This window comes from Sander vitreus, chromosome 15, assembly GCF_031162955.1.
Source record: "Sander vitreus isolate 19-12246 chromosome 15, sanVit1, whole genome shotgun sequence".
NCBI classification, from domain to species: domain Eukaryota; kingdom Metazoa; phylum Chordata; class Actinopteri; order Perciformes; family Percidae; genus Sander; species Sander vitreus.
This window is the reverse complement of record NC_135869.1, coordinates 1,334,595-1,360,393: the sequence shown is the minus strand read 5'-3', so window position 1 is coordinate 1,360,393 and position 25,799 is coordinate 1,334,595. Positions and strand designations below refer to the sequence as shown.

The following is a 25,799-nucleotide window of genomic DNA, read 5'->3' as shown; positions in this document are numbered from 1 at the left end:
CCATGTTGAAGGATTTAATTACTCTGTCTGGTTTGTTGCTAAAAATTTGAACAATTTGTGTTCTGGATGATGGAGTTATCCTAGTCGGTCCCTTTACTAACTGCCTGAGATCAAATTTATTTGTATTTTGTTTCAGTGACTTTTTAGCTGACTTATCATCCCAGTTTATATTAAAGTCACCCATTATAATTATTTCCTTCTCTGAGCTGCATTCTCTTAGTATAGCATTTAATTTATCAAAGAATACAGATTTTACAGAGGGTGGTCTATATAAGCCAATAAGAATAAAACACATTTTCGGTGACAGTGTTTAAAGGGGTGATAGAATGCAAAATCGATTTTACCTTGTCATAGTTGAATAACGGTGGGTAAATAGGACATACATAGAAGCTCAAAATCCCATTGATACCCCTTTACTATGCAAATCTCACATTTTGAAACTGCCACTGAAAACAGGCGAATCTGAACAAAGCTAAAAGTTGACGTAAGCATCTCAAATCCTAGTATTTGTCACGCCCCAACATTTGCATAGGCTACACCACTGACCTGAGGTCCGTTTAGTCTTCTGAATCTAGCTAGGTCATGCAGATCTCTAGGGCTCTGCTATTTAATTACTAAATTCTTTTCTGAGACTTTTTTATGCGAGAAATCAACTATGTAGAGGTCAAATATGGGCTGTTTTAAGAAAATTGATGGCTAATTGCAAATTTTGTCCGACTGTGTGTCGCAGTTCAGCAGGAGCTCAGCAGGCTACATGACAGCGGCCGGTGCTGCCTCGCAGCCCAGCGTGTCCTACTTCATAGACTCCGGCTCGCTGTGAGCTAGCTAGATCTCCGTCACGAAGGGAAGCCCGCGGCGCTCCATACCCTCGCAAAGTCACCGTTTCTGGGTTACTGGACTACAAAATGCTGAGGCCCTGATGGAGCTCCAGGATCTTTACCCATAGGATTGAAGGGACAGTAGCAGCTAACGAAATCCCTAATGTTCACAAAAATGCATTAAATTGAAATCTGACACCATTGCTAGCTTTATAAGACCTTGGGGTATATGTTATATAAGTGGCGTGATGAAATTCAAACTGTAAATATACTCTAGTTATGCCGGTAGCTGGCACCCAGCCAGCTCCGCGGAGCTCTGTGGAGCCCCAAGCCCCGGTAGTCCAGTAACCGAGAAACCGTGACTTTCACTGAGTATGGAGGTTGCCGTTTTCTCGTCAGACTGTGTGGAGCTCCTAAAGTCTGACACGTCTTACCAAATTTGCAATTAGCCATAAATTTTCGTAAAACGGCCCATATTTGAGCTTTATATAGCTGATTTCTTGCATAAAAAAGTCTCAGAAGTGAATTAGTCTCCAATGGATATGTATGTGGTTCGCTCAAACCAATCAGCGCGCAGCTCATCTAAATATTCATGTGCATACCATATTTGGAAGAAAAGCTCTTGTTACAAATAGGGCCATATTCACAGGATAGTTAAGGACCCATAAAATAGCATTCAAACAATTTTCAGCCCAACCAATGTTACATACCCTATTAGGAGACCTTAAGGAACAGTGTGAAATACCCTATGTAATCATTCTATCACCCCTTTAAACAAATACAGTGGGGAGAACAAGTATTTGATACACTGCCAATTTTGCAGATTTTCCCACTTACAAAGCATGTAGAAGTATGCAATTTTTATCATAGGTACTCTTCAACTGTGAGTGACGGAATCTAAAATAAAAATCCAGAAAATCACATTGTATGATTTTTAAGTAATTAATTTGCATTTGATTCCGTGACATAAGTATTTGATACATCAGAAACGCAGAACTTAATATTTGGTACAGAAACCTTTGTTTGCAATTACAGAGATCATACGTTTCCTGTAGTTCTTGACCAGGTTTGCACACACTGCAGCAGGGATTTTGGCCCACTCCTCCATACAGACCTCCAGATCCTTCAGGTTTCAGGGCTGTCGCTGGGCAATACGGACTTTCAGCTCCCTCCAAAGATTTTCTGTTGGGTTCAGGTCTGGAAACTGGCTAGGCCACTCCAGGACCTTGAGATGCTTCTTACAGAGCCACTCCTTAGTTGCCCTGGTTGTGTGTTTCGGGTCGTTGTCATGCTTGAAGACCCAGCCACGACCCATCTTCAATGCTCTTACTGAGGTGGTTGGGATGGTGTTTTTGGGGTTGTACTCATCCTTCTTCTTCCTCCAAACACGGCGAGTGGAGTTTAGACCAAAAAGCTCTATTTTTGTCTCATCAGACCACATGACCTTCTCCCATTCCTCCTCTGGATGGTCATCGGCAAACTTCAGATCAGCCTGGACATGCGCTGGTTTGAGCAGGGGGACCTTGCGTGCGCTGCAGGATTTTAATCCATGACGGTGTACTGGTCTTGGCCATTGTGGAGAGGTTGGAGTCTGTTTGATTGAGTGTGTGGACAGGTGTCTTTTATACAGGTAACAAGTTCAAACAGGTGCAGTAACTACAGGTAATGAGTGGAGAACAGGAGGGCTTCTTAAAGAAAAACTAACAGGTCTGTGAGAGCCGGAATTCTTACTGGTTGGTAGGTGATCAAATAATTATGTCATGCAATAAAATGCAAATTAATTATTTAAAAATCATACAATGTGATTTTCTGAATTTTTGTTTTAGATTCTGTCTCTCACAGTTGAAGTGTACCTATGATAAAAAATTACAGACCTCTACATGATTTGTAAGTAGGAAAACCTGCAAAATCGGCAGTGTATCAAATACTTGTTCTCCCCATTGTAAATTCAGTCATTCTCAGCCGAATATTGGATCTTTTTGCATGATATTGGATCTTTAATATAATACAACAGACCTCCATCTCTTCCCCCTACTTTATCTTTCCTAAAGGCATTATAGCCGTGGATAGACAGGGCAGAAGATGGGGAGTTTTTATGAAGCCATGTCTCTGACAAATAGAGAACATTTTTTAAATATGTTTTAATGTATCTCTTTCTCTTTTCTCTTCCTACAAAACAAGGATGTGTTTGCCTTACTACTGACCGGCTTTGGTAAAAGCCTAATTTACCAGCTAGCCCGGCTGCTGGCCAAAAGAATGGTGCTCAACTCAAACCCTGTTGTTGTAGGTACTTCACTCGGATCGTTGGTCTGATTGGTTGAAGGACTATCAAATAAGTACAGAGTCATTTGAACTATGCCCCAATCTTAAAAGATTACCAAGGAACAAAGACACAGTTGCTTGGCGGTCATTCTCTGCGCAAATTTGAAAGTAACTAATGTGAAACACTAATGGAGATACAGTATAAAACAAAAGGAAATTTAAACTTCACTCTTTCAGTGTTTTTGTAAGCCTGCCCCTGAAGCTCCTGCCGCTTCGATTGACGCTGCAGCAAACGTTAATGTTACAGAAACTACAGAAAATGAGCCAGATGAGGCTGATGCTATATGCAGTAACGATACAAAGAAATTATGGGGTTGTCACTCTGGGACGGGTGGGTATGAAGCTGAATGCTCACTACAAAAAACTGGACCTCACCGCTGGCAAAAACATGCATGTTAGTGAACGGGGAGAGACTAATAATGTTTTGATCCTGTTTGAATTGAGCCATGAATTACACATATGATGTTAGTCGGTTTAAAAGATAATTTAGCAAGTCAAGAAACCCTCAGAAGAAGTTAAGGAGAAAACACAAGACTTTCTCACAGGAAACGGGTGTTCTTGCCCCGGGAGTGTTTAAATCCAAACCACGATCTTTTGTCTAAACTTAACTATAGTCGCCACATGGCGCTCACTTTTTGTTGGCTAAACTCAACGGCCTCTGAAAGGCCCGTCCCCTCACGATGCAACCAGTCCTTCAAACCATCCGAGGATATCTCTCTAACACGACCCACAGGAGAGTTCTCCGTCCCCATATCTAAACCAGAGAAGGTAACGGTCGCGGTTTTGCTCCCGTCAGAACTACTACGGCCACAAGAGGTCAGAATTTTTCAATTCACTGTATTTCAAGTGCAATATCACCATAAGACATGGTCTAAAAACACTGTACGACAAGGAATTCATTATAAGTTAGGATTTAAAAATACAAAAAATACATTAAAATCATTGCTATATAGGTACATAACAATGAAATATAGGTACATAACAATGAAATGAAAAAGTGGTACAAGGGTCAATACAAAAGATCATAACGATGGTCCATAATGTTTGGAAAAAAGAAATGTTTTGAGTTTTGATTTAAAAGTGGTGATAGAGCTGGCTTCTCTGACATACAACGGAAGGTTATTCCAGAGGTACGGTGCTCGACAGGTAAAGGCATGGTGGCCTGCCGATATCTTTTTGACCCTAGGAATTTCTAAAAGGTTGGTACCCAGGGAGCGGAGTGCTCGTGCAGGGGTATAGGGGTTAATCAGTTTGGCTAGGTTTGAGGGTCAGTTCATTCAGTGATTTGTAGGTTAAAAGGAGGATTTTAAAATCTGCTCTTGCCTGTGTGGGTAGCCAGTGGAGTGAGGTTAAGACAGGAGTTACAGTATGTGGTCATATCTCCTGGCCCTTGTCAGTATCCTGGCTGCTGCATTTTGGATGAGCTGCAGGTTTCTAAGTGAACATGCAGGGAGGCTGGAAAACAGGGCATTGCAGTAGTCTAGCCTAGAAGACACAAAGGAACATAAAAGAATGATGCTGGAACAAACAACAGTCATTTCTTGGGGGAGGACAGTTTCCTTTTCAGCGATACTAAAGGATCTGCGTACTTCTTCAACCTTTGTAAACCAGTGTTGACTGGAAACAGGAGACAAACAACATTCTCTTGAGTCAAAATACGAGTCATAAAACAGATCGTTGCTTAAAAGTCTGAAACGGTTTCACGTGTTGACTGACGACTTATCACTTTTCAGTCTCCTGGGAAAATGTCAAACGGTGAACAGATTTTTAAATCCTCACTTTCTGCGAGGTCAGCCGCCAGTTAAACTCTGAAGCTCGCTTCAAACACAAGGACGGAGTGGTAACTCTGACAGGGAAACGATGCAGCGGCTGTCCGTCAGCAAAAACCTGCAGCCTGATGACATTTGGACCGGAGCAGACATCTGTAAGCTTATTTCATTTCCTTCAGAGAGAGATGTTGACTTTGTAAGCTGAGCTGAAATATCCTCCAGTGCACGCAGGGTTCACCTAGAGTTCCTCTCCATCCAATCAGACGTGGGCGGAGGGAGAAACCCTGCCAAGCTGTGCTCAGTCCGACATCGACCTGCTTATTTTCTGACCTTTTTCTTTTCTTTTCTTAGCTGCAGCTTTATTGTGAAGGACGCAGGGAAGCTGGAGCCGAACGCCAGCTGACTTTGTAGGAAGCACTTAACTAACATCTCCACATTTTTTCTTTTGTTCAAACGGATCACAACTACAGCGTTTGTGTCTCTAGGGAAGCGTAGAGAATGTTCAGAGCGTGAAGGAGAAGGAGTTGATCAAAGGTGGTAACCTGTGCTCGTAACGGACCACGGCGGAGGAGACAGGAAGACAGAGGCGGCGGATTAAAGCATCGATCTTCCCACCCTCTGCTGTGTCACGACCGCAGAGATCAGATAAAAGATCTGCAGCAGCGGGATACGTTTTAATGTACACCATCGGGGAGATGTGTGTGTGCGTGTCGTTATCTCGTCTTTGTGGGAACGTTTTGGGATGAAATCAAAGTAGGAAATGGGATTATAGTCAGTATAGGCACTCAGAAGACTCGACTCCCACAAACTGCAGGTCTATTCTTGGATGAAGCTGATATTACACCATCCCCTCATGGCTGACACTTACTATCCTCACAGGTTACGCAGGAACGAATGGATCGGCAGCACTCTTTTTTATGAATTAGCAGTTATAATATTCAATGCTTCATCGCTTGTGGGACTGTAACGATACAACGCATTCTCATGAACAGTGTTGTGGCTGTAAGCAGTCCAACAAAGTGCTGCCACGAGAGACTAAACACTGAGAGCTGCATAAACACACTGCGACGCACTCAAGATTGTATTGCAATGATTTATTCCTCCACAGGTAAAATACAACTAGCACTGCAGTTACCATATGTAAAGTTACTTTGTGAGTCGAAATAAGTGCGTTAGCGCGGCGGTCAACAGAAAGTGTTTGCTCCCAGGCTAACTCCCTCTCTGTCAAAGCCCAAAAAATCCAGGTGAACAGGTGAAGCAAACTAAATATGTTATCACTTCCGCTCAAACCGCGATGAACACGCCCACCACCTACAATATAAGTGCACAATATAATATTTAATAAATAATATAAATGACACCATAAACAACATACAATATGTGGCTCCTGCAAACTGGTTCGTATGATATCCTACAAAATTAGACGGTTAAGTTTAGCGGTCTTTACAGTTAAATTTAGCCGAGGAAAGGTGACTGTGAGTCGGGTACAGAGCACCTTAAGGGTACGTCGCATCAGAGGCCGTTACAGTTGAGTTCAGCCGACAAAAACTGAGCATCATGCAGCGACAGCAGTTATGTTTAGACCCAACCAAAACGACTAGTTAAGATTACAAAAAATGTAATTAATTCAATTTAAGGTTGTGGATTAAAACACTCCCAGGACATGAACACCTGTTTCCTGGGTGAAAGTCTTGTGTTTTCTCCTTAACTTCTTCCGGGACATGAACTCTGCTCCCCCTCTTGAAAACCCTGTGTTTTAGGAGCCAAACATCCCCCCCGACCTCCTCCCTACGAGGATCTTCACGCTCTTATACATTCATACATTTTTTTACTGTCAGCAGTCAATGTGCTGCTGACAGTAATAAATTCAAGATACATACATACATTCAAAGTCCTTAAAAATCTGCTTTTGTAAATGACTATAAATATTGAAAGGCCTTATTCCACAGAGAGAAAGAGAGTCTGAAGAATCTGACAACAAATATCGAAACATCTACACACAAACCATGAATCCTCATAGGAACAAACTGCACGTCGTGGGCTTGGAGTCGTGTCACTGATGATGACTGAATGTGAAATGTTGGAAGTTTTTCAAATAAATTGCCTGAAGAAAAATCAGCTGAAAGCACCACAGGCAATCACACCCTGCTCTCATCACTAGTCTTTAAAAAAACAGCCCAAAACATGTGAAAATGCATCTGAATAGCAGCCTAATATACACAAAACCCTGGTTTAGATGTTTTATTATTCTGTGTTCTGGAGTTTCAAAGGCTTTTAACCTTTCGTATTATAACCAGCAGCTTGCTTTCTGCAGGGGTTCATTAGAGGGTTCATCCAACTATTTGTTTTGAAACTCTGAAACTTGGTTTTATTCTGAAATTAATTAGTAGAATGAATGAAGTAAATCTGCCAATTAGATCAGGACGACTCCCTACATCTCTCTACGACTCTCTACGGCTCTCTACATCTCCCTAAGTAAAACTGCCAATTAGATCAGAAGATATCAGTGTGTAAAGTTGGACTCTAACTACATCTCTCTACGACTCTCTATGACTCTCTACGTCTCTCTACATCTCCTTACGTCTTTCTACGACTCTCTACGACTCCCTATGTCTCCCCACGACTCCCTATGTCTCCCTACGACTCCCTCTGACTCCCTGTGACTCCCTCTGACACCTGACGTCTCTCTACATCTTCCTACGTCTCTCTATGACTCTTTACGACTCCCTACGTCTCCCTACATCTCTCTGTGACTCCCTATGTCTCTCTGTGTCTCTCTACGACCCTCTACATCTCCCTAGGTCTCTCTACGACTCCCTACATCTCTCTATGACTCGCTACATTTCCCTACGTCTCTCTATGACTCCCTAAATCTTTCTACGACTTCCTATGTCTCTCTACGACTCCCTACATCTCTCTATGACTCCCTACGTCTTTCTACATCTCCCTATATCTCTCTACAACTCTCTACGTCTCTCTACATCTCTCTACGTCTTTACGACTATCTATGTCTCTCTACATCTCTCTATGGCGATCTAAGACTCTCTATGACTCTCCATGTCTGTTCAACTGATCTAATCCAACTAATCTAATCTGACCAGATTAATGTGATTGTTCTGCCTTTGTCTGCAGTGGGAGAATGAGCAGCTGCACAGCCTGGAGGAGAGAGGGCGTCTGCTGCTCTCGCTGCAGTTTCTGCCTCCGCTCGGTGGAGAGGAGAAAGACGGAGGAGGTGAAGGGCGTCGCAGCGGGGGTCTCTGTGTCGGCGTGAAGCGATGCGCCCACCTGGCCGCCATGGACGTCAATGGCTTCTCCGACCCCTATGTCAAAATGTAAGAACATCATCGTTTGCTTTCCTTGTAGCCTAGCGAGTAAGAGAGTGACAGTGATTATCTTCGGAGCAAGTAGTGACTGTAGAGTCATAGTGAGAGAAAAAAAGTATCTCCCCTGTGTTTTCTGACCATGGTGGGAAAACAGTAGCAGGAAAAGTTAACCCTCTCCTTGATTTCATGTTGTTTATGGAGAAGAATAACCAGGAAATGAGTCTGGGGAAATGCAACGCTACCAAACCACAACCGGGCGACGTACGTCACCGTGACGTGTCGTTACATTTTTCAAGAGTTGCACGACAGGCTACGGCGTCGGGCCGGTATCTCCACGTACCTACGTACATAGCCATGGCGTAGATTTAACACAGAAGCATAAATCAGGATTTACATGACCGTTTAACGCAGGGCTTCTCAAAGTGCGGACCAAGGTCCGCATCCAGACCACACAGCAAGTCTATCCAGACATGGCCCATACCTTGTGTTATGAATACAATATCTTATGAAGTGTAACATTTTCTATTTTAAAATACATTGTCTATGGACCACTAATTTGTTAGTTATGTTGAATGTAAACACAAAAATCGTCAAAAACAACGTCCGGAAAAAAAACAACAAAATTTTCCACAAAAAAGGGTGGAAAACGGCAAAAACATCGACAACAAAACAGTAACAAAAACGTCAGTTTTCCTTGATGAAGATGAGAATATACTGCTGTACTTTTACTACATGAAGCATGACAAAAAGGTACCGTAAATCAGGGAGGTAAATCAGTACAAATGTTAAGTAGGAAAACAAAGAACAAAGAATAGATGTTGCTTTTAAAAGTTATAAGTGAGTTGATTTAATGTTACTTGTTATCCCCAATCGATCTGGACCTCTGATCTGGAATCAAAATCAGATGCGGACCTTTAAATTATACGTTTAAGAACCTCTGGTTTAAAGGGTAACCTGCTTTTTTTTTCAATCTGGACTCTCCTCTTTCCCATGTTTTTGTGTCTGAGTGACTGATGGGAACAATGATCTTTGAAACTGGTCCAGTATTAGGCAAGAGAAACAAGCTTGCAATGTTACATTAATGTCCACTACGTCCACTAAAAGTTCTGTTTTTGCCGCTGACAGACTCAGATTATTATTCTAAGGCCCCTATCTTGCACACCTATGAATTAATGAAGACACTAAGTACATCCCTTTTGAACCATGGGCCCAGCGCACAGACCCTTTTTTCCAGTGTCAAACTAGCAAAAGTGGATTTGGACACACCCTAAACGCAAATGCGCCATGCGCTTCATGCCATGCGCTTTACACCATGCGCTTAGATCGTTAAAATAGGGCCCTGAGTGTCTGACAACATTATGGAAAGGATCCCTACAGAGATAGGCCTTTTTGTTAAAGATTAAGAAACAGAAATCACCATCACCAAACCCACCAGACTCCATGTAAATAAACACTATCAAAATGTCATCAAATTGAGAGCACAAATTATGTAATCCACACAAAAGATAGCATTTTAGCATGCTAATATATGAGCCCTTGAAACTGTAAAGTAAAGCTAAAACTACAGATAAATGTAGTGAAGTAGAAAGTTGCATGAAAAGAAAACACGCAAGTAAAGTGCAAGTGCCTCAAACTCTGCATGTGATTTAAGATTTCATGCTTTCTCTTTGCTTTCTGTTTCCTCGAGGGATGCTGGCTTTGAACAGCATTTTTTTTTTTTTCCTCTGTCGCACGCCGTGTGAATGCAAACTGAGCGTGAGCCAGAAGGAGAAAGCGACTGACAGCTGAGGGGTCGAGTTAACTCACAGCCAGTTTTAGAAATCCCTGCAAAGACCAGAGTCTCAGCACGCTGTGTCACGGCTCGACTTCAGCCAATACAACGCTTTAAAAAAACGGCCGATAATCTCTCTGAAAGTCCAGTCAGTGTCGTCCACCTCCTCCTCTCTCATCAGTCTGGCTTTGGTAATTTTTTGTGTTTTGTGTCATTTTTTGTCTAGTGTTTTATAGTTTATGATACCTTTATGCCAAATTGAAATTTTGAGCCTCAAACACACATTCATTCCGCAACAATTTATGATGCAAATGGCTTTATTTATGTAAATTAAATTATCAAAGGTTTTTGTGGGGGCTGTAACCCCCCTCCCCATCCCCCCTGTAAATTAGGCCTATGTGAACATGTGAAATGAGTCTGGCTTTTATGAGATAGTTTGATTGTCTTGTTAAAGTCTAAATAAACTTGTGTAAGCTGTAATCTGTAAAGTAACTAAAGATGTCAGATAGTCTTCTTTATTATCTATTATTATCATTGTTTGTGTAGTGTAGTTCATGATACCTCTGTATGATACCTCGGAGCGAGGATAGAGGATACAATAGAGGATGGAGAATGAAGGATGGAGGAGCGAGGATAGAGGATGGAGGAACGAGGATAGAGGATGGAGGATAGAGGATAGAAGATGGAGGATGGAGGAGCAAGGATAGAGGATGGAGGAACGAGGATGGAGGAACGAGGATAGAGGATGGAGCATAGAGGATAGAAAATAGAGGATGGAGGAGCAAGGAGTAAGGGTGGAGGATGGAGGAGTGAGGATAGAGGATGGAGGATAGAGCATAGAAGATAAAGGATGGAGGAGCAAGGAGTGAGGATGGTGGAGTTAGGATGGAGGATGGAGAATAGAGGATGGAGGAGCGAGGATAGAGGATAGACAATGGAGGATGGAGGAACAAGGAGTGAGGATGGAGAATGGAGGATGGATAATAGAGGATGGAGGAGTGAGGATGGAGGATTGAGAAGGGAGAATAGAGGATGGAGGATGGAGGAGGGAGGATGGAGGAGTGAGGATGGAGGATGGAGAAGGGAGAATAGAGGATGGAGGATGGAGGAGGGAGGATGGAGGATAGAGTATAGAAGATAGAGGAGGGAGGATGGAGGATAAAGGATGGAGGAGGGAGAATGGAGGATGAAGGATAGAAGAAAGAGGAGAGAGGAGGGAGGATGGAGGATAGAGGATGGAGAATGGAGGAGCGAGGATAGAGGATGGAGGGAGGATGGAGGATAGAAGATAGAGGATGGAGAATGGAGGAGCAAGTAGTGAGGATGGAGGAGTTAGGATGGAGGATGGAGAATAGAGGATGGAGGAGCGAGGAAAGAGGATAGAAGATAGAGGATGGAGGATGGAGGAACAAGGAGTGAGGATGGAGAATAGATGATGGAGGATGGAGGAGTGAGGATGGAGGATGGAGGAGCGAGGATAGAGGATGGAGAATGGAGTATAGAGGATAGAGGATGGAGGAACAAGGAGTGAGGATGGGGGATGGAGGATGGAGAATAGAGGATGGAAGATGGAGGAGCGAAGAGTGAGGATGGAGGAGGGAGGATAGAAGATAGAGAATAGAGGAGGCAGGATGCAGGATGGAGAATGGAGGAGCGAGGATAGAGGATGGAGGATAGAATAGATGATGGAGGATGGAGAATGGAGAATGGAGGATGGATGAGTGAGGATAGAGGATGGAGGATAGGGATGGAGGATAGAGGAGCAAGGAGTGAGGATGGAGGATGAAGGAGTTAGGATGGAGGATGGAGAATACAGGATGGAGGAGCGAGGATAGAGTATAGAAGATAGAGGATGGAGGAACAAGGAGTGAGGATGGAGAATGGTGGATGGAGAATAGAGAATGGAGGAGCGAGGAGTGAGGACGGAGGATGGAGGAGGGAGGATGGAGGATAGAGGATGGAGAATGGAGGAGCAAGGGGTGAGGATGGAGGATGGAGGAGTTAGGATGGAGGATGGAGAATAGAGGATGGAGGAGCGAGGAAAGAGGATAGAAGATAGAGGATGGAGGAACAAGGAGTGAGGATGGAGAATGGAGGATGGAGAATAGAGGATGGAGGATGGAGGAGGGAGGATGGAGGATAGAGGATAGAAGATAGAGGATAGAGGATGGAGGGAGGATGGAGGATAGAAGATAGAGGATGGAGAATGGAGGAGCAAGGGGTGAGGATGGAGGATGGAGGACTTAGGATGGAGGATGGAGAATAGAGGATGGAGGAGCGAGGAAAGATGATAGAAGATGGAGGATGGAGGAACAAGGAGTGAGGATGGAGAATGGAGGATGGAGAATAGAGGATGGAGGATGGAGGAGTGAGGATGGAGGATGGAGGAGGGAGGATGGAGGATAGAGGATAGAAGATGGATGGAGGATGGAGAATGGAGGATGGAGGTTAGAGGATGGAGAATGGAGGAGCGAGGATAGAGGATGGAGGATAGAATAGATGATGGAGGATGGAGAATGGAGGAGCGAGGACAGAGGATGGATGATGGAGGATAGAGGATGTAGGATGGAGGATAGAGGATGGAGGATAGAGGATGGAGGATAGAAGATAGAGGAGGGAGGATAGAGGATAGAGGATGGAGGAGGGAGGATGGAGGATTGAGAATGGAGGCTGGAGGATAGAATAGATGATGGAGGATAGAGAATGAAGGATGGAGGAGGGGGCATACACCTTAAATCAACATGCTAACCAAATATTCAAATTTCTACTAATTTCCACTGTATTACTAATAAATACAATGTGCTGTTTCAAATTCAGTGTCACTTTTGAAGATGCAACATAGAAGGTTAACTGACAGCACCATCGTTGTCATGAAAAACAATATATATATATATATATATATATATATATATATATTTATATACATATATATATATATATATACATATATATATATATACATATATATATACATACATATATATATACATATATACATACATATATATATACATATATATATATATACCAGCTCTAGTCTACAATTACAATGAATTCAACTTAAAATTAAACATGCATTGTTTAGGCTACCACTGAACCAATATTGGTACCGATACCTGAAATTCGGTTCCGTTACCCAATGGTACCTTTTTTTTTGGTACTTTCCCTCTATAATTACAAAACAATTATTTCAGTTGTAAAAATTATTGTCAAACCTATTTATCCTATGTACTTAGAACATTATGTTATTATATTAATTAAACAAAATCCTCCTCCTCCCAAACCCATCCCTAACCTATTAAATTGAATAATTATTAATTTCTTACTCACTGTAACTTTTATTCTTGTATTTGTATATTCTTTCCTTCATTTTATTTTCATGACCGTTTTTAATTGCTCTTTAATGTTTCATGTAAAGCACTTTGAATTGCCTTGTTGCTGAAAGGTGCTGTAGAAATAAAGTTGCCTTGCCTTACAACCGCATCCTGTCAGTCAGTCAACAGGGCACAGAAACCACTGTTGTGCCTGCTTAGGAAGTGTAACGTCAACAGCACCGCGACCGCTTTCGGCTCTCCATTAATATCATATTGCAGCAAACGCGTGAAGTTTTGAAAAACTGTAACCACACTTGAAACCACTTTATCGGCATTTCCGTAACTCACTGTGACTTCAACAAAACTGCAGAGCCGAAGTAGTTTGCACCGTCCGCAGCTATGCGTGTGTGTGTGAGTGTGTGTGTTAGTGTCAAAGCTCCCCTCTCTGTCAATTTTCAGAGAGGAGAGATAAGCTTGAGCTTACGCGCTCTGAGGTACTGAAATTTTGACGTTTAACGTGTAAAAAAGGGGGCAAATTTACTGGTCGCACTGGATGTAAAATTCAGTCGCACGGGGCAGCCTCTAGCTCACCCAGTTAGAGCATTCGCCCCATGTTGGCTTAGTCCTACAGTGGAGCAGGATTTGAATCCGACCTGCTGACCTTTGCTGCGTGTCATCACCCATCTCTCTCCCCCTTTCATGTCTATCCACTTTCAAAAAAAGGGAAAAGCCCCCAAAAAAATCATCTTTAAAAAAAAAAATAATAATAATTCAGTCTCAAATTTTGGTCGCAGTCTGGAGCCCTGGGAGGATAGAATAGATGATGGTGGATGGAGGATGGAGGAGTGAGGATAGAGGATGGAGGATGGAGGATAGAGGAGAGAAGAAAGAGGATGGAGGATGGAGAAGCGAGGATAGAGGATGGAGGATAGAGGATAGAAGAAAGAGGAGGGAGGATGGAGAAGTGAGGATGGAGGAGGAAGGATGGAGGATGGAGGATAGAGGATGGAGGATGGAGAATGGAGGATGGAGAATGGAGGATAGAATAGATGATGGAGCATGGAGAATGGAGGATGGAGAATGGAGGATAGAATAGATGATGGAGGATGGAGAATGGAGGATGGAGGATGGAGGATAGAGGATAGAAGCTAGAGGATAGAGGATGGAGGAGGGAGGATGGAGAATGGAGGATAGAATAGATTATGGAGAATGGAGGAGCGAGGATAGAGTATTGAGGATGGATAATGGAGGATAGAGGATAGAAGAAAGAGGATGGAGGATAGAGAAGCGAGGAGTGAGGATGGAGGATAGAGGATTGAAGATAGAAGATAGTGGATGGAGGAGCAAGGAGTGAGGATGGAGAATAGAGGATGGAGGATAGAAGAAAGAGGAGGGAGGATGGAGAAGCGAGGAGTAAGGATGCAGGATGGAGCAGGGAGTATGGAGGATAGAGGATGGAGAATGGAGGATAAAATAGATGACGGAGGATGGAGAATGGAGAATGGAGTATGGAGGAGTGAGGATAGAGGATGGAGGATAGAAGATAGAGGATGGAGGATGGAGGATAGAAGAAAGAGGAGGGAGGATGGAGAAGTGAGGAGTGAGGATGGAGGATGAAGGAGAGAGGATAGAGGATAGAAGATAGAAGATAGAGGATGGAGGAGGGAGGATGGAGAATGGAGGATAGAGGATGGAGAATGGAGGCTAGAATAGATGATGGAGGATGGAGAATGGAGGATTGTGGAGCGAGGATAGAGGATGGAGGATGGAGGATGGAGGATAGAATAGAGGAAGGAGTTTGGAGGATGGAGGATAGAATAGAGGATGGAGCAGCGAGGATGGAGGATAGAGGACAGAGGATGGATCTTCGAGATGCTACGAGCTTGGATACAGAGAGCAGGTTTTGAGATTTGGGATGGTGGTTTATTAATGTGATTTGTTAGTGTGTGGTGTGCTGTTCTGTCCAAATCGTTGCTCTCCACACACTGAAGAAACAAAACTGTTATTTCTGTCATTACATGTCGTTATGTGTGGGGTCTCACACATCCATTTAGTTTGGGCCGCTGATGAAGCTGAAGATGTGCGGAGCTTCCCCATGCTGCCCTCTGAGTGTGTGTCTGTTTGTGCTGCATTGTTGTAAAACTGATTAATTATTAACTACTGTTTCATTAATGAGGATTAACACGATTTGATCAGGCGGCAGGATGAAGATAATCCCTCAGAGAGCCCCGTGCCCTCAAACAATCCTTTAATTAAGCACACTGCATCATTTCCACTCATATAATTCCACATTGTTGTGTCTCCTCTTATTAATGGCTTTATAATTAAAGCTCAGGGCGAGACTTGACGCAAATATTAAGCTTTTTATTTAAGTAAAACATCTGCAAGTCACAGGCTCAAACACTTAAAGATTTACGTACACAGTGAAGTTCAAATAACTTCACAGAAATATTTAGTTCATGGTTCTACATTTAGACATATTTTGATCAAAATATGGCTAAAACTGGCTAGTCTATATCCTCGACGTTCCACTTCCGGGATTGCTCTGTCGCCGCTGTAAAATCTGCCGGATTTCACTCATTTAGGCCGGATATCCGTTGCCTTGGGCTTCCTTTGTGTTGGCGTTCTGACCTCCGGTGGATTTATGAGGACTACAGTTAACTGCTCCTCAGATCTCTGCAGGGTAAATCCACACAGCTAGCTAGACTATCTGTCCAATCTGAGTTTTCTGTTGCATGACTAAAACAACTTTTGAACGTACACGTTCCACCAAAACAAGTTCCTTAATGTTTTTCTCCCATCCAGGAATGTTGTGTGGACTAGTCAGACCTTCCTCCACAGCGCCGTGGAGTAAGGTCTGGCAATGAGAGATTATCACAGCTGTTACTAATGATATCAACTAATATACCTGTGGTGACAATGGCCTTTACTCAACCATATTTTCTCACACACACTTAAGCAAGTGTTATTGGGAAGTGCACCAAATAGTAGGCACGCTGTCCAAATTTCATGCGGAAGTTTTAACTACCTATCTTTCAGGCCTTCACAGGGTAACATTCAACTCTAAAAATATAGATTTCTGGAGGAGTATCACGTAAATGTCCAAAAATACTTTTGGACCCCTTTGCTCTGGTTTAAAGAAACACCAATAAACCAGAGCACGTTTTTCTCCAATCCAGGAATGCTGTGTGGACTAGCCAGACCTTCCTCCGGCGTGCTTTGGAGGAAGGTCTGGCAGAGTGAGACTAGGCACTGGCTGGCCTTTTCCATTGCTGAGTTCAAACGGTTAATCCAAATTAAAACACACTTTCTTTTCTTCTCATTCGGCCGTCAGATACCTGAAGCCTGACATACTGAAGAAATCCAAACACAAAACGGCCGTGAGGAAAAAGACCCTGAACCCCGAATTCAATGAGGTAAGAACCAGCTGCACGTACCCCCCGCTAGAGCTGGAACAATTCCAAATCTTGCTGTGCAATTAAGTGTCTCAGACATAATTGCAATTAACAAGATAATTGTCTCTTTCAGTCAAATATATTCAAATATTATTATAACTTTTGTTTAGTTTTGAATGAATTCCAGGATACATCATTTTATTATATATCACTGTCATGTGACCCAGGTAATATATAAGATAAATACACAGCCTATGAAGAAAACAATGCCTCTTTATTATCATACATGTTTTCTGTACCCCCCCTTTTCATTTAAGTTGCTATGAACGTGTTTAGGGTCAAGTGCCAACAACTAACACTTGAAATAATAATACAAAAATATAGTCAGACCACTAACGAATGAATGCTTAACCCTTGTGTTGTCTGTTGATGTCTATATCAGAAATATGGGTTTCTTTTTAACTAGCTAAGTTTAATTAACCAAAAATAACATGGATGATTCCATACAACGCGCTTCGCAAGTACAACAAAAGATCAGATCTCTAATTTCATTGAATTTGGGGTGTTTTGTTTAGCGTTTGAAAAAGAAATTGAAACGTTTCGAAACAGTATCCCAACTGAACGTTGACCCTTCTGTGATTATCTTCCTTTAATATAAATAATTCATAATTTCTGCTTTTTTAACTCAAGAATTAGGTATCATTTCCTATAAATGAGGTTTATTGAGCATGAATTCCAAAAATAAGTGTAAAACTAGTAATAAGTTGGTGTTAGTGGTGTTTATACATGGTAGTGAAAAGAAGTGTAAAACAGCAACAACAAAAGCGCCAAAAACATTGACAAAAGCATCAAAAGTGTTGAAAAAAGGGACAAAAACATCAGAAAAAGTGTTGATTTTTTTAGTTTTGGCCCGGGAGGACGACAATTACATGATCCAAAGGAAGACAACACAAGGGTTAAATAGAGGTCAAATATTAGTCACGGTAAATTAATTATATTCACAATAATTAAAGATGCAGTAGGTAAGACTTATAAAACAAACTTTGTCATATTTTCTGAAACTGACCCATGTTCGAGTAGAACTACATGAAGCAGGTAATAAAAAAAAAAATTCCCAGCTCCTCTGGCACCACCTACAGCCTGTAGTGTGAGTTGCAAAAATCCAACGCTCCCTGTTCAAATGCACCAATCAGGGCCAGGGGGGTTGTCTAACTGCGTGTCAATCACTGCTCATGCACACGCATTCATTCTCCCTTGTGGGGGGAGGGGCTGAAGAGACAGTTTTGGCCTTTAGCAGAAAGGGGGGAGGGACTGAGAAGTTGCCGATGTTCAAATCTTTCCTTTCCTGTCCTGTCCTGGATCTTCACAATACTACCTACAGCACCTTTAAGTGCTAAAGATCGAACCAAAACTATGTGAGTCTGGCCATAAACAACTAAAGAAGAGAATCAGAATCAGTAATCACAAAAGTGTTTATTTAAACGGTGGAATTGGTGTATCAGGCTTTGACACTAGAACACTAGAAAAATAGGTAACACTTTACTTGAAGGTATCTACTTAAGAGTGACATGAGACTGTCATGAATACATGGCACAGCCATGACACATGAACCCTAACCATAACCCTAACCATAACCCTAACTTGTCATGACAAAAAACAAATTACACTTACTGACAGAAGCGTTATGTCATAAACGTTTATGACTTGTTTATAAACGTTTATGACACGTTCATGACAGTGTCGTGTCACTCTTATGTAGATACCTTCAAGTAAAGTGTAACCGAAAAATATATAAAATCCCCAGACTTCTACTTGAATATCCGCCAAATGAAACCAAACAAAACAACATGTTTGTTTTGAATGCTGACCCTCGTAGACCTGTATTCTGTTTTTTAAATCTGTGTCTCTGCCTGTGTTTGATTGCTGCAGGAGTTCTTCTACGAGATTTCCCTGTCGGAGCTCGCCAACAAGACTCTGGAGGTGACGGTGTGGGATTACGACCTGGGACGCTCCAACGACTTCATAGGTGAGACGCCGAGGGGTTCGTTTGGATCGCTGACTCTCTCGCTGAGCTTCCCTTTGAACGCAGAATCTCTGAACCGTGTGGCCGCCCTGTAAGAGTGTCAAAGTCTCTGTGTTTTATAGATAAGTCTGAGGAAATAATCAGAGGAAAGAAAGCCATCGTCTGATTCAGAATCTAGCACATGCTGCCTGATAGTGTCGGCAAAGCTGTTCAGTGAAAGCTCTCGCCATCTGTATTACTCCTCTGTTTTTAATAATTACACACTTTCTGTTTACTATTGTGTTAATACTGAAAACAAAGAGCACTTGTGGTTGCTGATATTTCATCACCACTGTGGACATGAATCATAAGACTAACTAAATCATATGAGTTTATGAACCCATGCTAAAGTTGACTAAGAAGAGGAATAAAAAAATCATCTTTTGGAAATGGATCTTAATGCCTTAATTAAAAAATATGAGGAAAACTCCAACCTTTAAGGATACCTGTTTTCTTTGTGAATGAATAATGTATCGTAAATAAATAAATGTTCTTCCTTAAAATACAGGGGGCATAAGTAATATGTATGTTAATATAAGTATGTTAAATTCCCATAGAGGCAGGCAGATTTTTATTTTTAAAGGCCAGTTATTTCATGGATCCAGGATACTATGCATCCTGATAAAGTTCCCTTGGCCTTTTAATTAAAATAGCCCCACATCATCACTAGAGATTGGCATGGGGTACTTTCCATAAAATCATCTCTCAATGCAAATCAAACCAGCTATTAGGCTTACTGAAATAAAACCATGGTATGGTGAAGGGTATAACATAGGGAAGTACTTATGCCGCTTGTATTTTAAGGAAGAACATTTATTTATTTACGTTACATTATTCATTCACAAAGAAAATCGGTGTCCTTAAAGGTTGGATTTTTCCTCATTTTTTTAATTAAGGCATTAAGATCAATTTCCAAAAGATGATTTTTTTTATTCCTCTTTTTAGTCAACTTTAGCATGAGTTCATAAACTTATGAGTGCCACTGTATACACTCACCTAAAGGATTATTAGGAATCCATCTGCCTCAAGATTGTGTGTGTTGTAGATTCACAAATGCTTTGCTGCATACCTCGGTTGTAACGAGTGATTATTTGAGTCAAAGTTGATCTTCTATCAGCTTGAATCACTCGGACCATTCTCCTCTGACCTCTAGCATCAACAAGGCATTTTCGCCCACAGGACTTTCGCATACTGGATGTTTTTCCTTTTTCAGACCATTCTTTATAAACCTTAGAAATGGTTGTGCGTGAAAATCCCAGTAACTGAGCAGATTGTGAAATACTCAGACCAGCCCGTCTGGCAACAATAACCATGCCACGCTCAAAGTTGCTTAGATCACCTTTCTTTCCCATTCTGACATTCAGTTTGGAGTTCAGGAGATTGTCCTGACCAGGACCACACCCCTAAATGCAGTGTAGCAGCTGTCATGTGATTGGTTGATTAGATTAATTGCATTAACGAGAAATTGAACAGGTGTTCCGAATAATCCTTTAGGTGAGTGTACAGGTGCTGGTCATATAATTAGAATATCATGAAAAAGTTGATTTATTTCAGTAATTCCATTCAAAAAGTGAAACTTGTATAATGTATACATTCATTCCACACAGACTGATATATTTCAGGTGTTTATTTCTTTTAATTTTGATGATTATAACTGACAACTGATGAAAACCCCAAATTCAGTATCTCAGAAAATTTGAATATTGTGACATGGTTCAATATTGAAGACACCTGGTGCCACACTCTAATCAGCTAATTAACTCAAAACACCTACAAAGGCCTTTAAATGGTCTCTCAGTCTAGTTCTGTAGGCTACACAATCATGGAGAAGACTGCTGACTTGACAGCTGTCCAAAAGACGACCATTGACACCTTGCACAAGGAGGGCAAGACACAAAAGGTCATTGCTAAAGAGGCTGGCTGTTCACAGAGCTCTGTGTCCAAGCACATTAATAGAGAGGCGAAGGGAAGGAAAAGATGTGGTAGAAAAAACTTTATGGAGATGCAGATTTCATTTTCCAACAGGACTTGGCACCTGCACACAGTGCCAAAGCTACCAGTACCTGGTTTAAGGACCATGGTATCCCTGTTCTTAATTGGCCAGCAAACTCGTCTGACCTTAACCCTATAGAAAATCTATGCGGTATTGTGAAGAGGATGATGCGATGCGCCAGACCCAACAATGCTGAAGGCCACTATCAGAGCAACCTGGGCTCTGATAACACCTGAGCAGTGCCACAGACTGATCGACTCCATGCCACGCCGCATTGCTGCAGTAATTCAGGCAAAAGGAGCCCCAACTAAGTATTGAGTGCTGTACATGCTCATACTTTTCATATTCATACTTTTCAGTTGGCCAACATTTCTAAAAATCCTTTTTTGTATTGGTCTTAAGTAATATTCTAATTTTCGGAGATACTGAATTTGGCATTTTCATTAAAAGAAATAAACATTTGAAATATAACCCTCTGTGTGTGATGAATGAATATAATATACAAATTTCACTTTTTGAATGGAATTACTGAAATAAATCAACTTTTTCATGCTATTCTAATTATATGACCAGCACCTGTATATTATTTGCACATTGTGCCCTCAACCCATTCAGCCTCTTTTGCCTAACAGTTATTTTGTATGTATATATTTGTTTTTCTGTATTTGTTTTTCTCTATCCATCCATTCATCTTTGTCCGCTTATCCGGGGTCAGGTCACGGGGCAGCACCTCCAGCAGGGGACCCCAAACTTCCCTTTCCCAAGCCACAGTAACCAGCTCCGGTTACTCCCCCCAACGCCTCGGGGGATCCTGAGGCGTTCCCGGGCCAGGTTGGAGATATAATACGTCCACCTAGTCCTGGCTCTTCCCAGAGGCCTCCTCCCAACTGGACATCCCTCCACCTAGTCCTGGGCCTTCCCTGAGGCCTAATCCCAGCTGGATGTCCCTCCACCTAGTCCTGGGTCTTCCCCGAGGCCTCCTCCCAGCTGGACGTCCCTCCTCCTAGTCCTAGGTCTTCCCTGAAGCCTCCTCCCAGCTGGACGTGCCTCCACCTATTCCTGGGACTTCCCCTAGGCCTCCTCCCAGCTGAACGTGCCTGGAACACCTCCCTTACCAGATGCCCAAACCATCTCAACTGACTCCTTTCAATGCAAAGGAGCAGCGCCTCTACTCCAAGGTCCTCACAGATGACTGAGCTTCTCACCCTATCTCTAAGGGAGACGCCAGCCACCCTCCTATGGAAACCCGTGTTTGTTCGCTTGTACCCTGGATCTCGTTCTTTCGGTCATGACTGTATTATATTAATATGTAATATGTTTGTTTGTTTATGTATGCACCTTTCACCAAGGCAAATTCCACATAAGTGTACTTATTGTGGCAATAACACCTTTTCTAATTCTGATTCCTGTTTGTTCCTTGTTCAGGCGGTGTGTGTCTGAGCTGTCACTCCCAGGGCGACGCCCTCCGTCACTGGATGGACTGTCTGAAGAACAAGGGTCGCAGGGTGGAGCAGTGGCACATCCTGACCAATGAGCTGCCCCGAAGCCTCAGCCACGACTGAACGTCAGTGAGCGGTCAGGCGGGCAGCTTCCTGCAGACGGTCGGCGGCCACAGGGATTCTCTTTAAGGGACGGACGCCACTTTACCGCAGGAAATCTGCAGTAACTGTGTTTTAATAATCCCGGCTGGAGAGCTGGGTGAAGCCGGAGCAGCGCGGTGCTGCTGGTGTGCCTTCATTAGTGATCGCTGAGTCATCCTGAAGAACACTGTCATTACAACATTAGCACCAAACTACAACACACATATCAGACAGAAGATACACTCCAACAGAGATTAAACCACAGCTGTACACGTCCGACTCGTACTTGAAATGAAATTGCATGTTTTGTTTCTACAAGATACAGATTTGTCTTATTGATACAGAATTTCTAATTTAAATAGTGTCATGACCCCGTTAGACCCGCTTGAAAAGGTTGTGGTTTTAAACACGTCGTTTGGTAGTTTGGTTAGGTGTACACACCAAAACTACGGAGTTAAGTTGATAAAAAGATGGAGGTTTGGGTTCAAATCAGACGTTACTTATTCTCTGTTTCCCTTTCTTTTCTAACGGGACATGAACCCACAGTCTGGGTGAAAGTCCTGTGTTTGTTTGACCCACCCCAACCCCCAACCTGCCTTCTTACATTTCTTATACTTCATGTCCCATTTGATAATAAAAAGTGAACCTCTTTTTTTACTTTAAGAAACAAACGGAGTTACATCACGTTCTGTGCCAAGTGCGTAATGCGAATGAAGTGCTGCTAACTTTATGTGGCTGAACTTGATATTTCACATTCATAGCATGATATCGGTCAAGAGTTACCTTTCATCTTTAAGTGTGTTGATCACACTGTCAGGTACATTTGGTTGCGTTTTCAGAAAGATGAATACATTTTTTTTTCAAAAGCTATAGAATTGAATAAAAAAAACAAATTCAATGAAAATAGTGAACTGATCATTTATTTTACTTGTGAAGAGTAATAGTTGTATGGAACCATCCACGTTATTGACCTTGACTTTGACCCAAGGACAACAGGAGTGTTAACCCTTGTGTTGTCTTCCCGTCACCCATGCAACTTTTTTGTTTTCTGGGTCAAAATTTTAAATTCAAACTTTTCAACATTTTTGTTGTCTTTTTTTGACACACTCACACTTTTCCCGACGTTGTTGTCACTTTTTTCCAAGTTTTTGGTCACTTTTTCCGATGTTTTTGTCGATTTTTGACCTGCGTTTTTGAAGCTTTTTCCGACATTTTTGTCACATTTTTTTTTCAAAAGCTATAGAATTGAATAAAAAAAACAAATTCAATGAAAATAGTGAACTGATCATTTATTTTACTTGTGAAGAGTAATAGTTGTATGGAACCATCCACGTTATTGACCTTGACTTTGACCCAAGGACAACAGGAGTGTTAATAAAATTCCCCCGGTCCCTTTAGAACACGTGTCAAACTCATGGCCCGTGGGCCGAATCCGGCCTGCATATCAAGTTAGGTTCACAATACTTTGGCCCAAATAGTTTTTGTAGCTTTTTTCAATGTTTTTTTCCGACCTTTTTTGCCACTTTTTCCAATGTTTTTTGGCCCTTTTTACGACGTTTTTTTCCGCAATGTCTTTGTTGTTTTTTCTTTGATGGCTAAGTTACTTCTTTTGCTGACTTTTTTGGGTCTTTATGTCGACCAAGCTGTAAGAAGATTATATGAGACATGCAATAATACAATAAAAGATGCTTGACTTTTACCATGAAATAATAGCATGTGAATAACCTAAACATGTCTGGCCCTGGATGTGATTCTTATTTTCCAGCATGGCCCTTTGTGGAATTGAGTTTGACACTATTGCTTTAGGGACTCCATAGATTTTTGATTTGGGGAAACAAAAAGATAAAAATATGGGCCTTTAACAGCTTCCATATCGGACAAACCCTGAGTTTCCTTCATGGTCTTTCTCTGGTCTGTAATGCACGGATCATTCTATCGCACTCCTCAACAAGACTATAATAGTGGTTCTTCCTTGGTGTTGCATGATGCAATATGTTGATATACTTCTTTATATCTCTATACTCTGCTGCCTGTTTTCTAAGTCAACGTGTTGAGACCCGATGAGACATTCAGGTTCACGGTGTTATCGTTCTTCTTTGTATGCACGACCGAACGTATGAATGTGCTTTCTATACAATATCGTTGAACTGTTGTTTACACGGATCTTGTGCTTTACAGGTGTTCTTACATTTCTATCAGGTGTTTTATGTACGATGCAACAATAAAGTTTGGAATGCAACACTGACAGAGAGAAGAGTGGGTTTGGTTTGTTTGGTTTTCACAGTGTGGATAACTGCTGCCCCCTGCAGATAGTACAGAGTACTACAGCTGCAGCTTCACAACATGAAATACACAGACTGACTGCTCTGCAAACAGTCATCAGCCATCTGAATCGTAATAACTGTACAAAAGAGCTGCACATCACACTGTTAATACTAACCGATGGCTGTATAACTGTATTACTGAATTTCTAGTTTCTATTAGGAGGCAATGATGGAAAAAGTCCTCAGATCTTTTACTTAAAGTCTCTGAAGACCCACACAGGTGTTTTCAGTTAATCTGGCTGATTAGACATTTTCCCAGGGTTGTGTGGGTGTGTTTAGACTGACTGATTGGCATCTCCTGATTGGAGTCTCTTAGCTTACTTGCACCTGTTAGGGACACCTTTACCATTCTTATTGGTAGAAAAGATTTTTGACCCAATAGTCCCATCAAATGGCTCTGTTGTATAAGATTGAGAAGGCTGGAGGATTAGTGGGATTTCTGTGAGTGCCTGCCCATGTTGGGGTAGATGGGAATGAGACAGCAGATAAGGCAGCTAAAATGGCATTGAAAAGAGACATTGATTTAAGGGTATGTGTTGGGATATCTGAATGCCGATCTGTCATTAAGAAAAATGTTACAGCAGTGTGGCAAAGGCAGTGGGAAATGGAAAAAAAGGGGTCATCATTATTTTTCAATTCAAAATAGGGTACAGGCAGAGCAGTGCTATTTGGGCAAAGAAAGAAGACACTGCGTAATAATGACAAGGCTGAGACTCAGGCATTGTGGACTTGCATGGGCTCTAGCGAAGATGGGCAAGCATGAGGATGGACTTTGTGAAACCTGCAAACAGAAACAATCTGTTCATCATGTACCTTTGGATTGTCTTCAATACAAAAATGAAAGAGAACAGTTGTTATCTGTGCTATGTCACATGGGAATACAGAACATAACATTGAGATCCTTACTAAATCCCACTGAATATCAATTTGAGATAGTGGAAGCCGTCATGGATTTTATCTCTGCTACAGGACTACTACACTGAATTTGACAATACTTTCGAGAGGCAGCAATATGCCGCAAGGCTTCTAGTCTGCCGGTAAGCCAGAAGAAGAAGAAGAAGAAGAAAAGTCCCATCAAAGCTCCGGCCCACCTTTAGTCTGAGCAGAGGTCTGATCAGCCAGAATAAC

At 42.0% G+C, this 25,799-nt stretch overlaps 1 protein-coding gene across 1 annotated transcript in view; it reads left to right on the top strand.

Annotated features, from left to right (window-relative positions):
- doc2a (double C2-like domains, alpha) overlaps nt 1-22,329 on the top strand; it is a 110,314-nt gene extending 87,985 nt beyond the window's left edge. Inside the window, exons 7-10 of the mRNA XM_078269740.1 lie at nt 8,042-8,241; nt 16,652-16,733; nt 18,642-18,738; nt 22,193-22,329. Coding sequence (XP_078125866.1) covers nt 8,042-8,241; nt 16,652-16,733; nt 18,642-18,738; nt 22,193-22,329 — 516 coding nt within the window. The remainder of the gene's footprint in view (nt 1-8,041; nt 8,242-16,651; nt 16,734-18,641; nt 18,739-22,192) is intronic.
- The last annotated feature ends 3,470 nt before the right edge of the window (nt 22,330-25,799 follow it).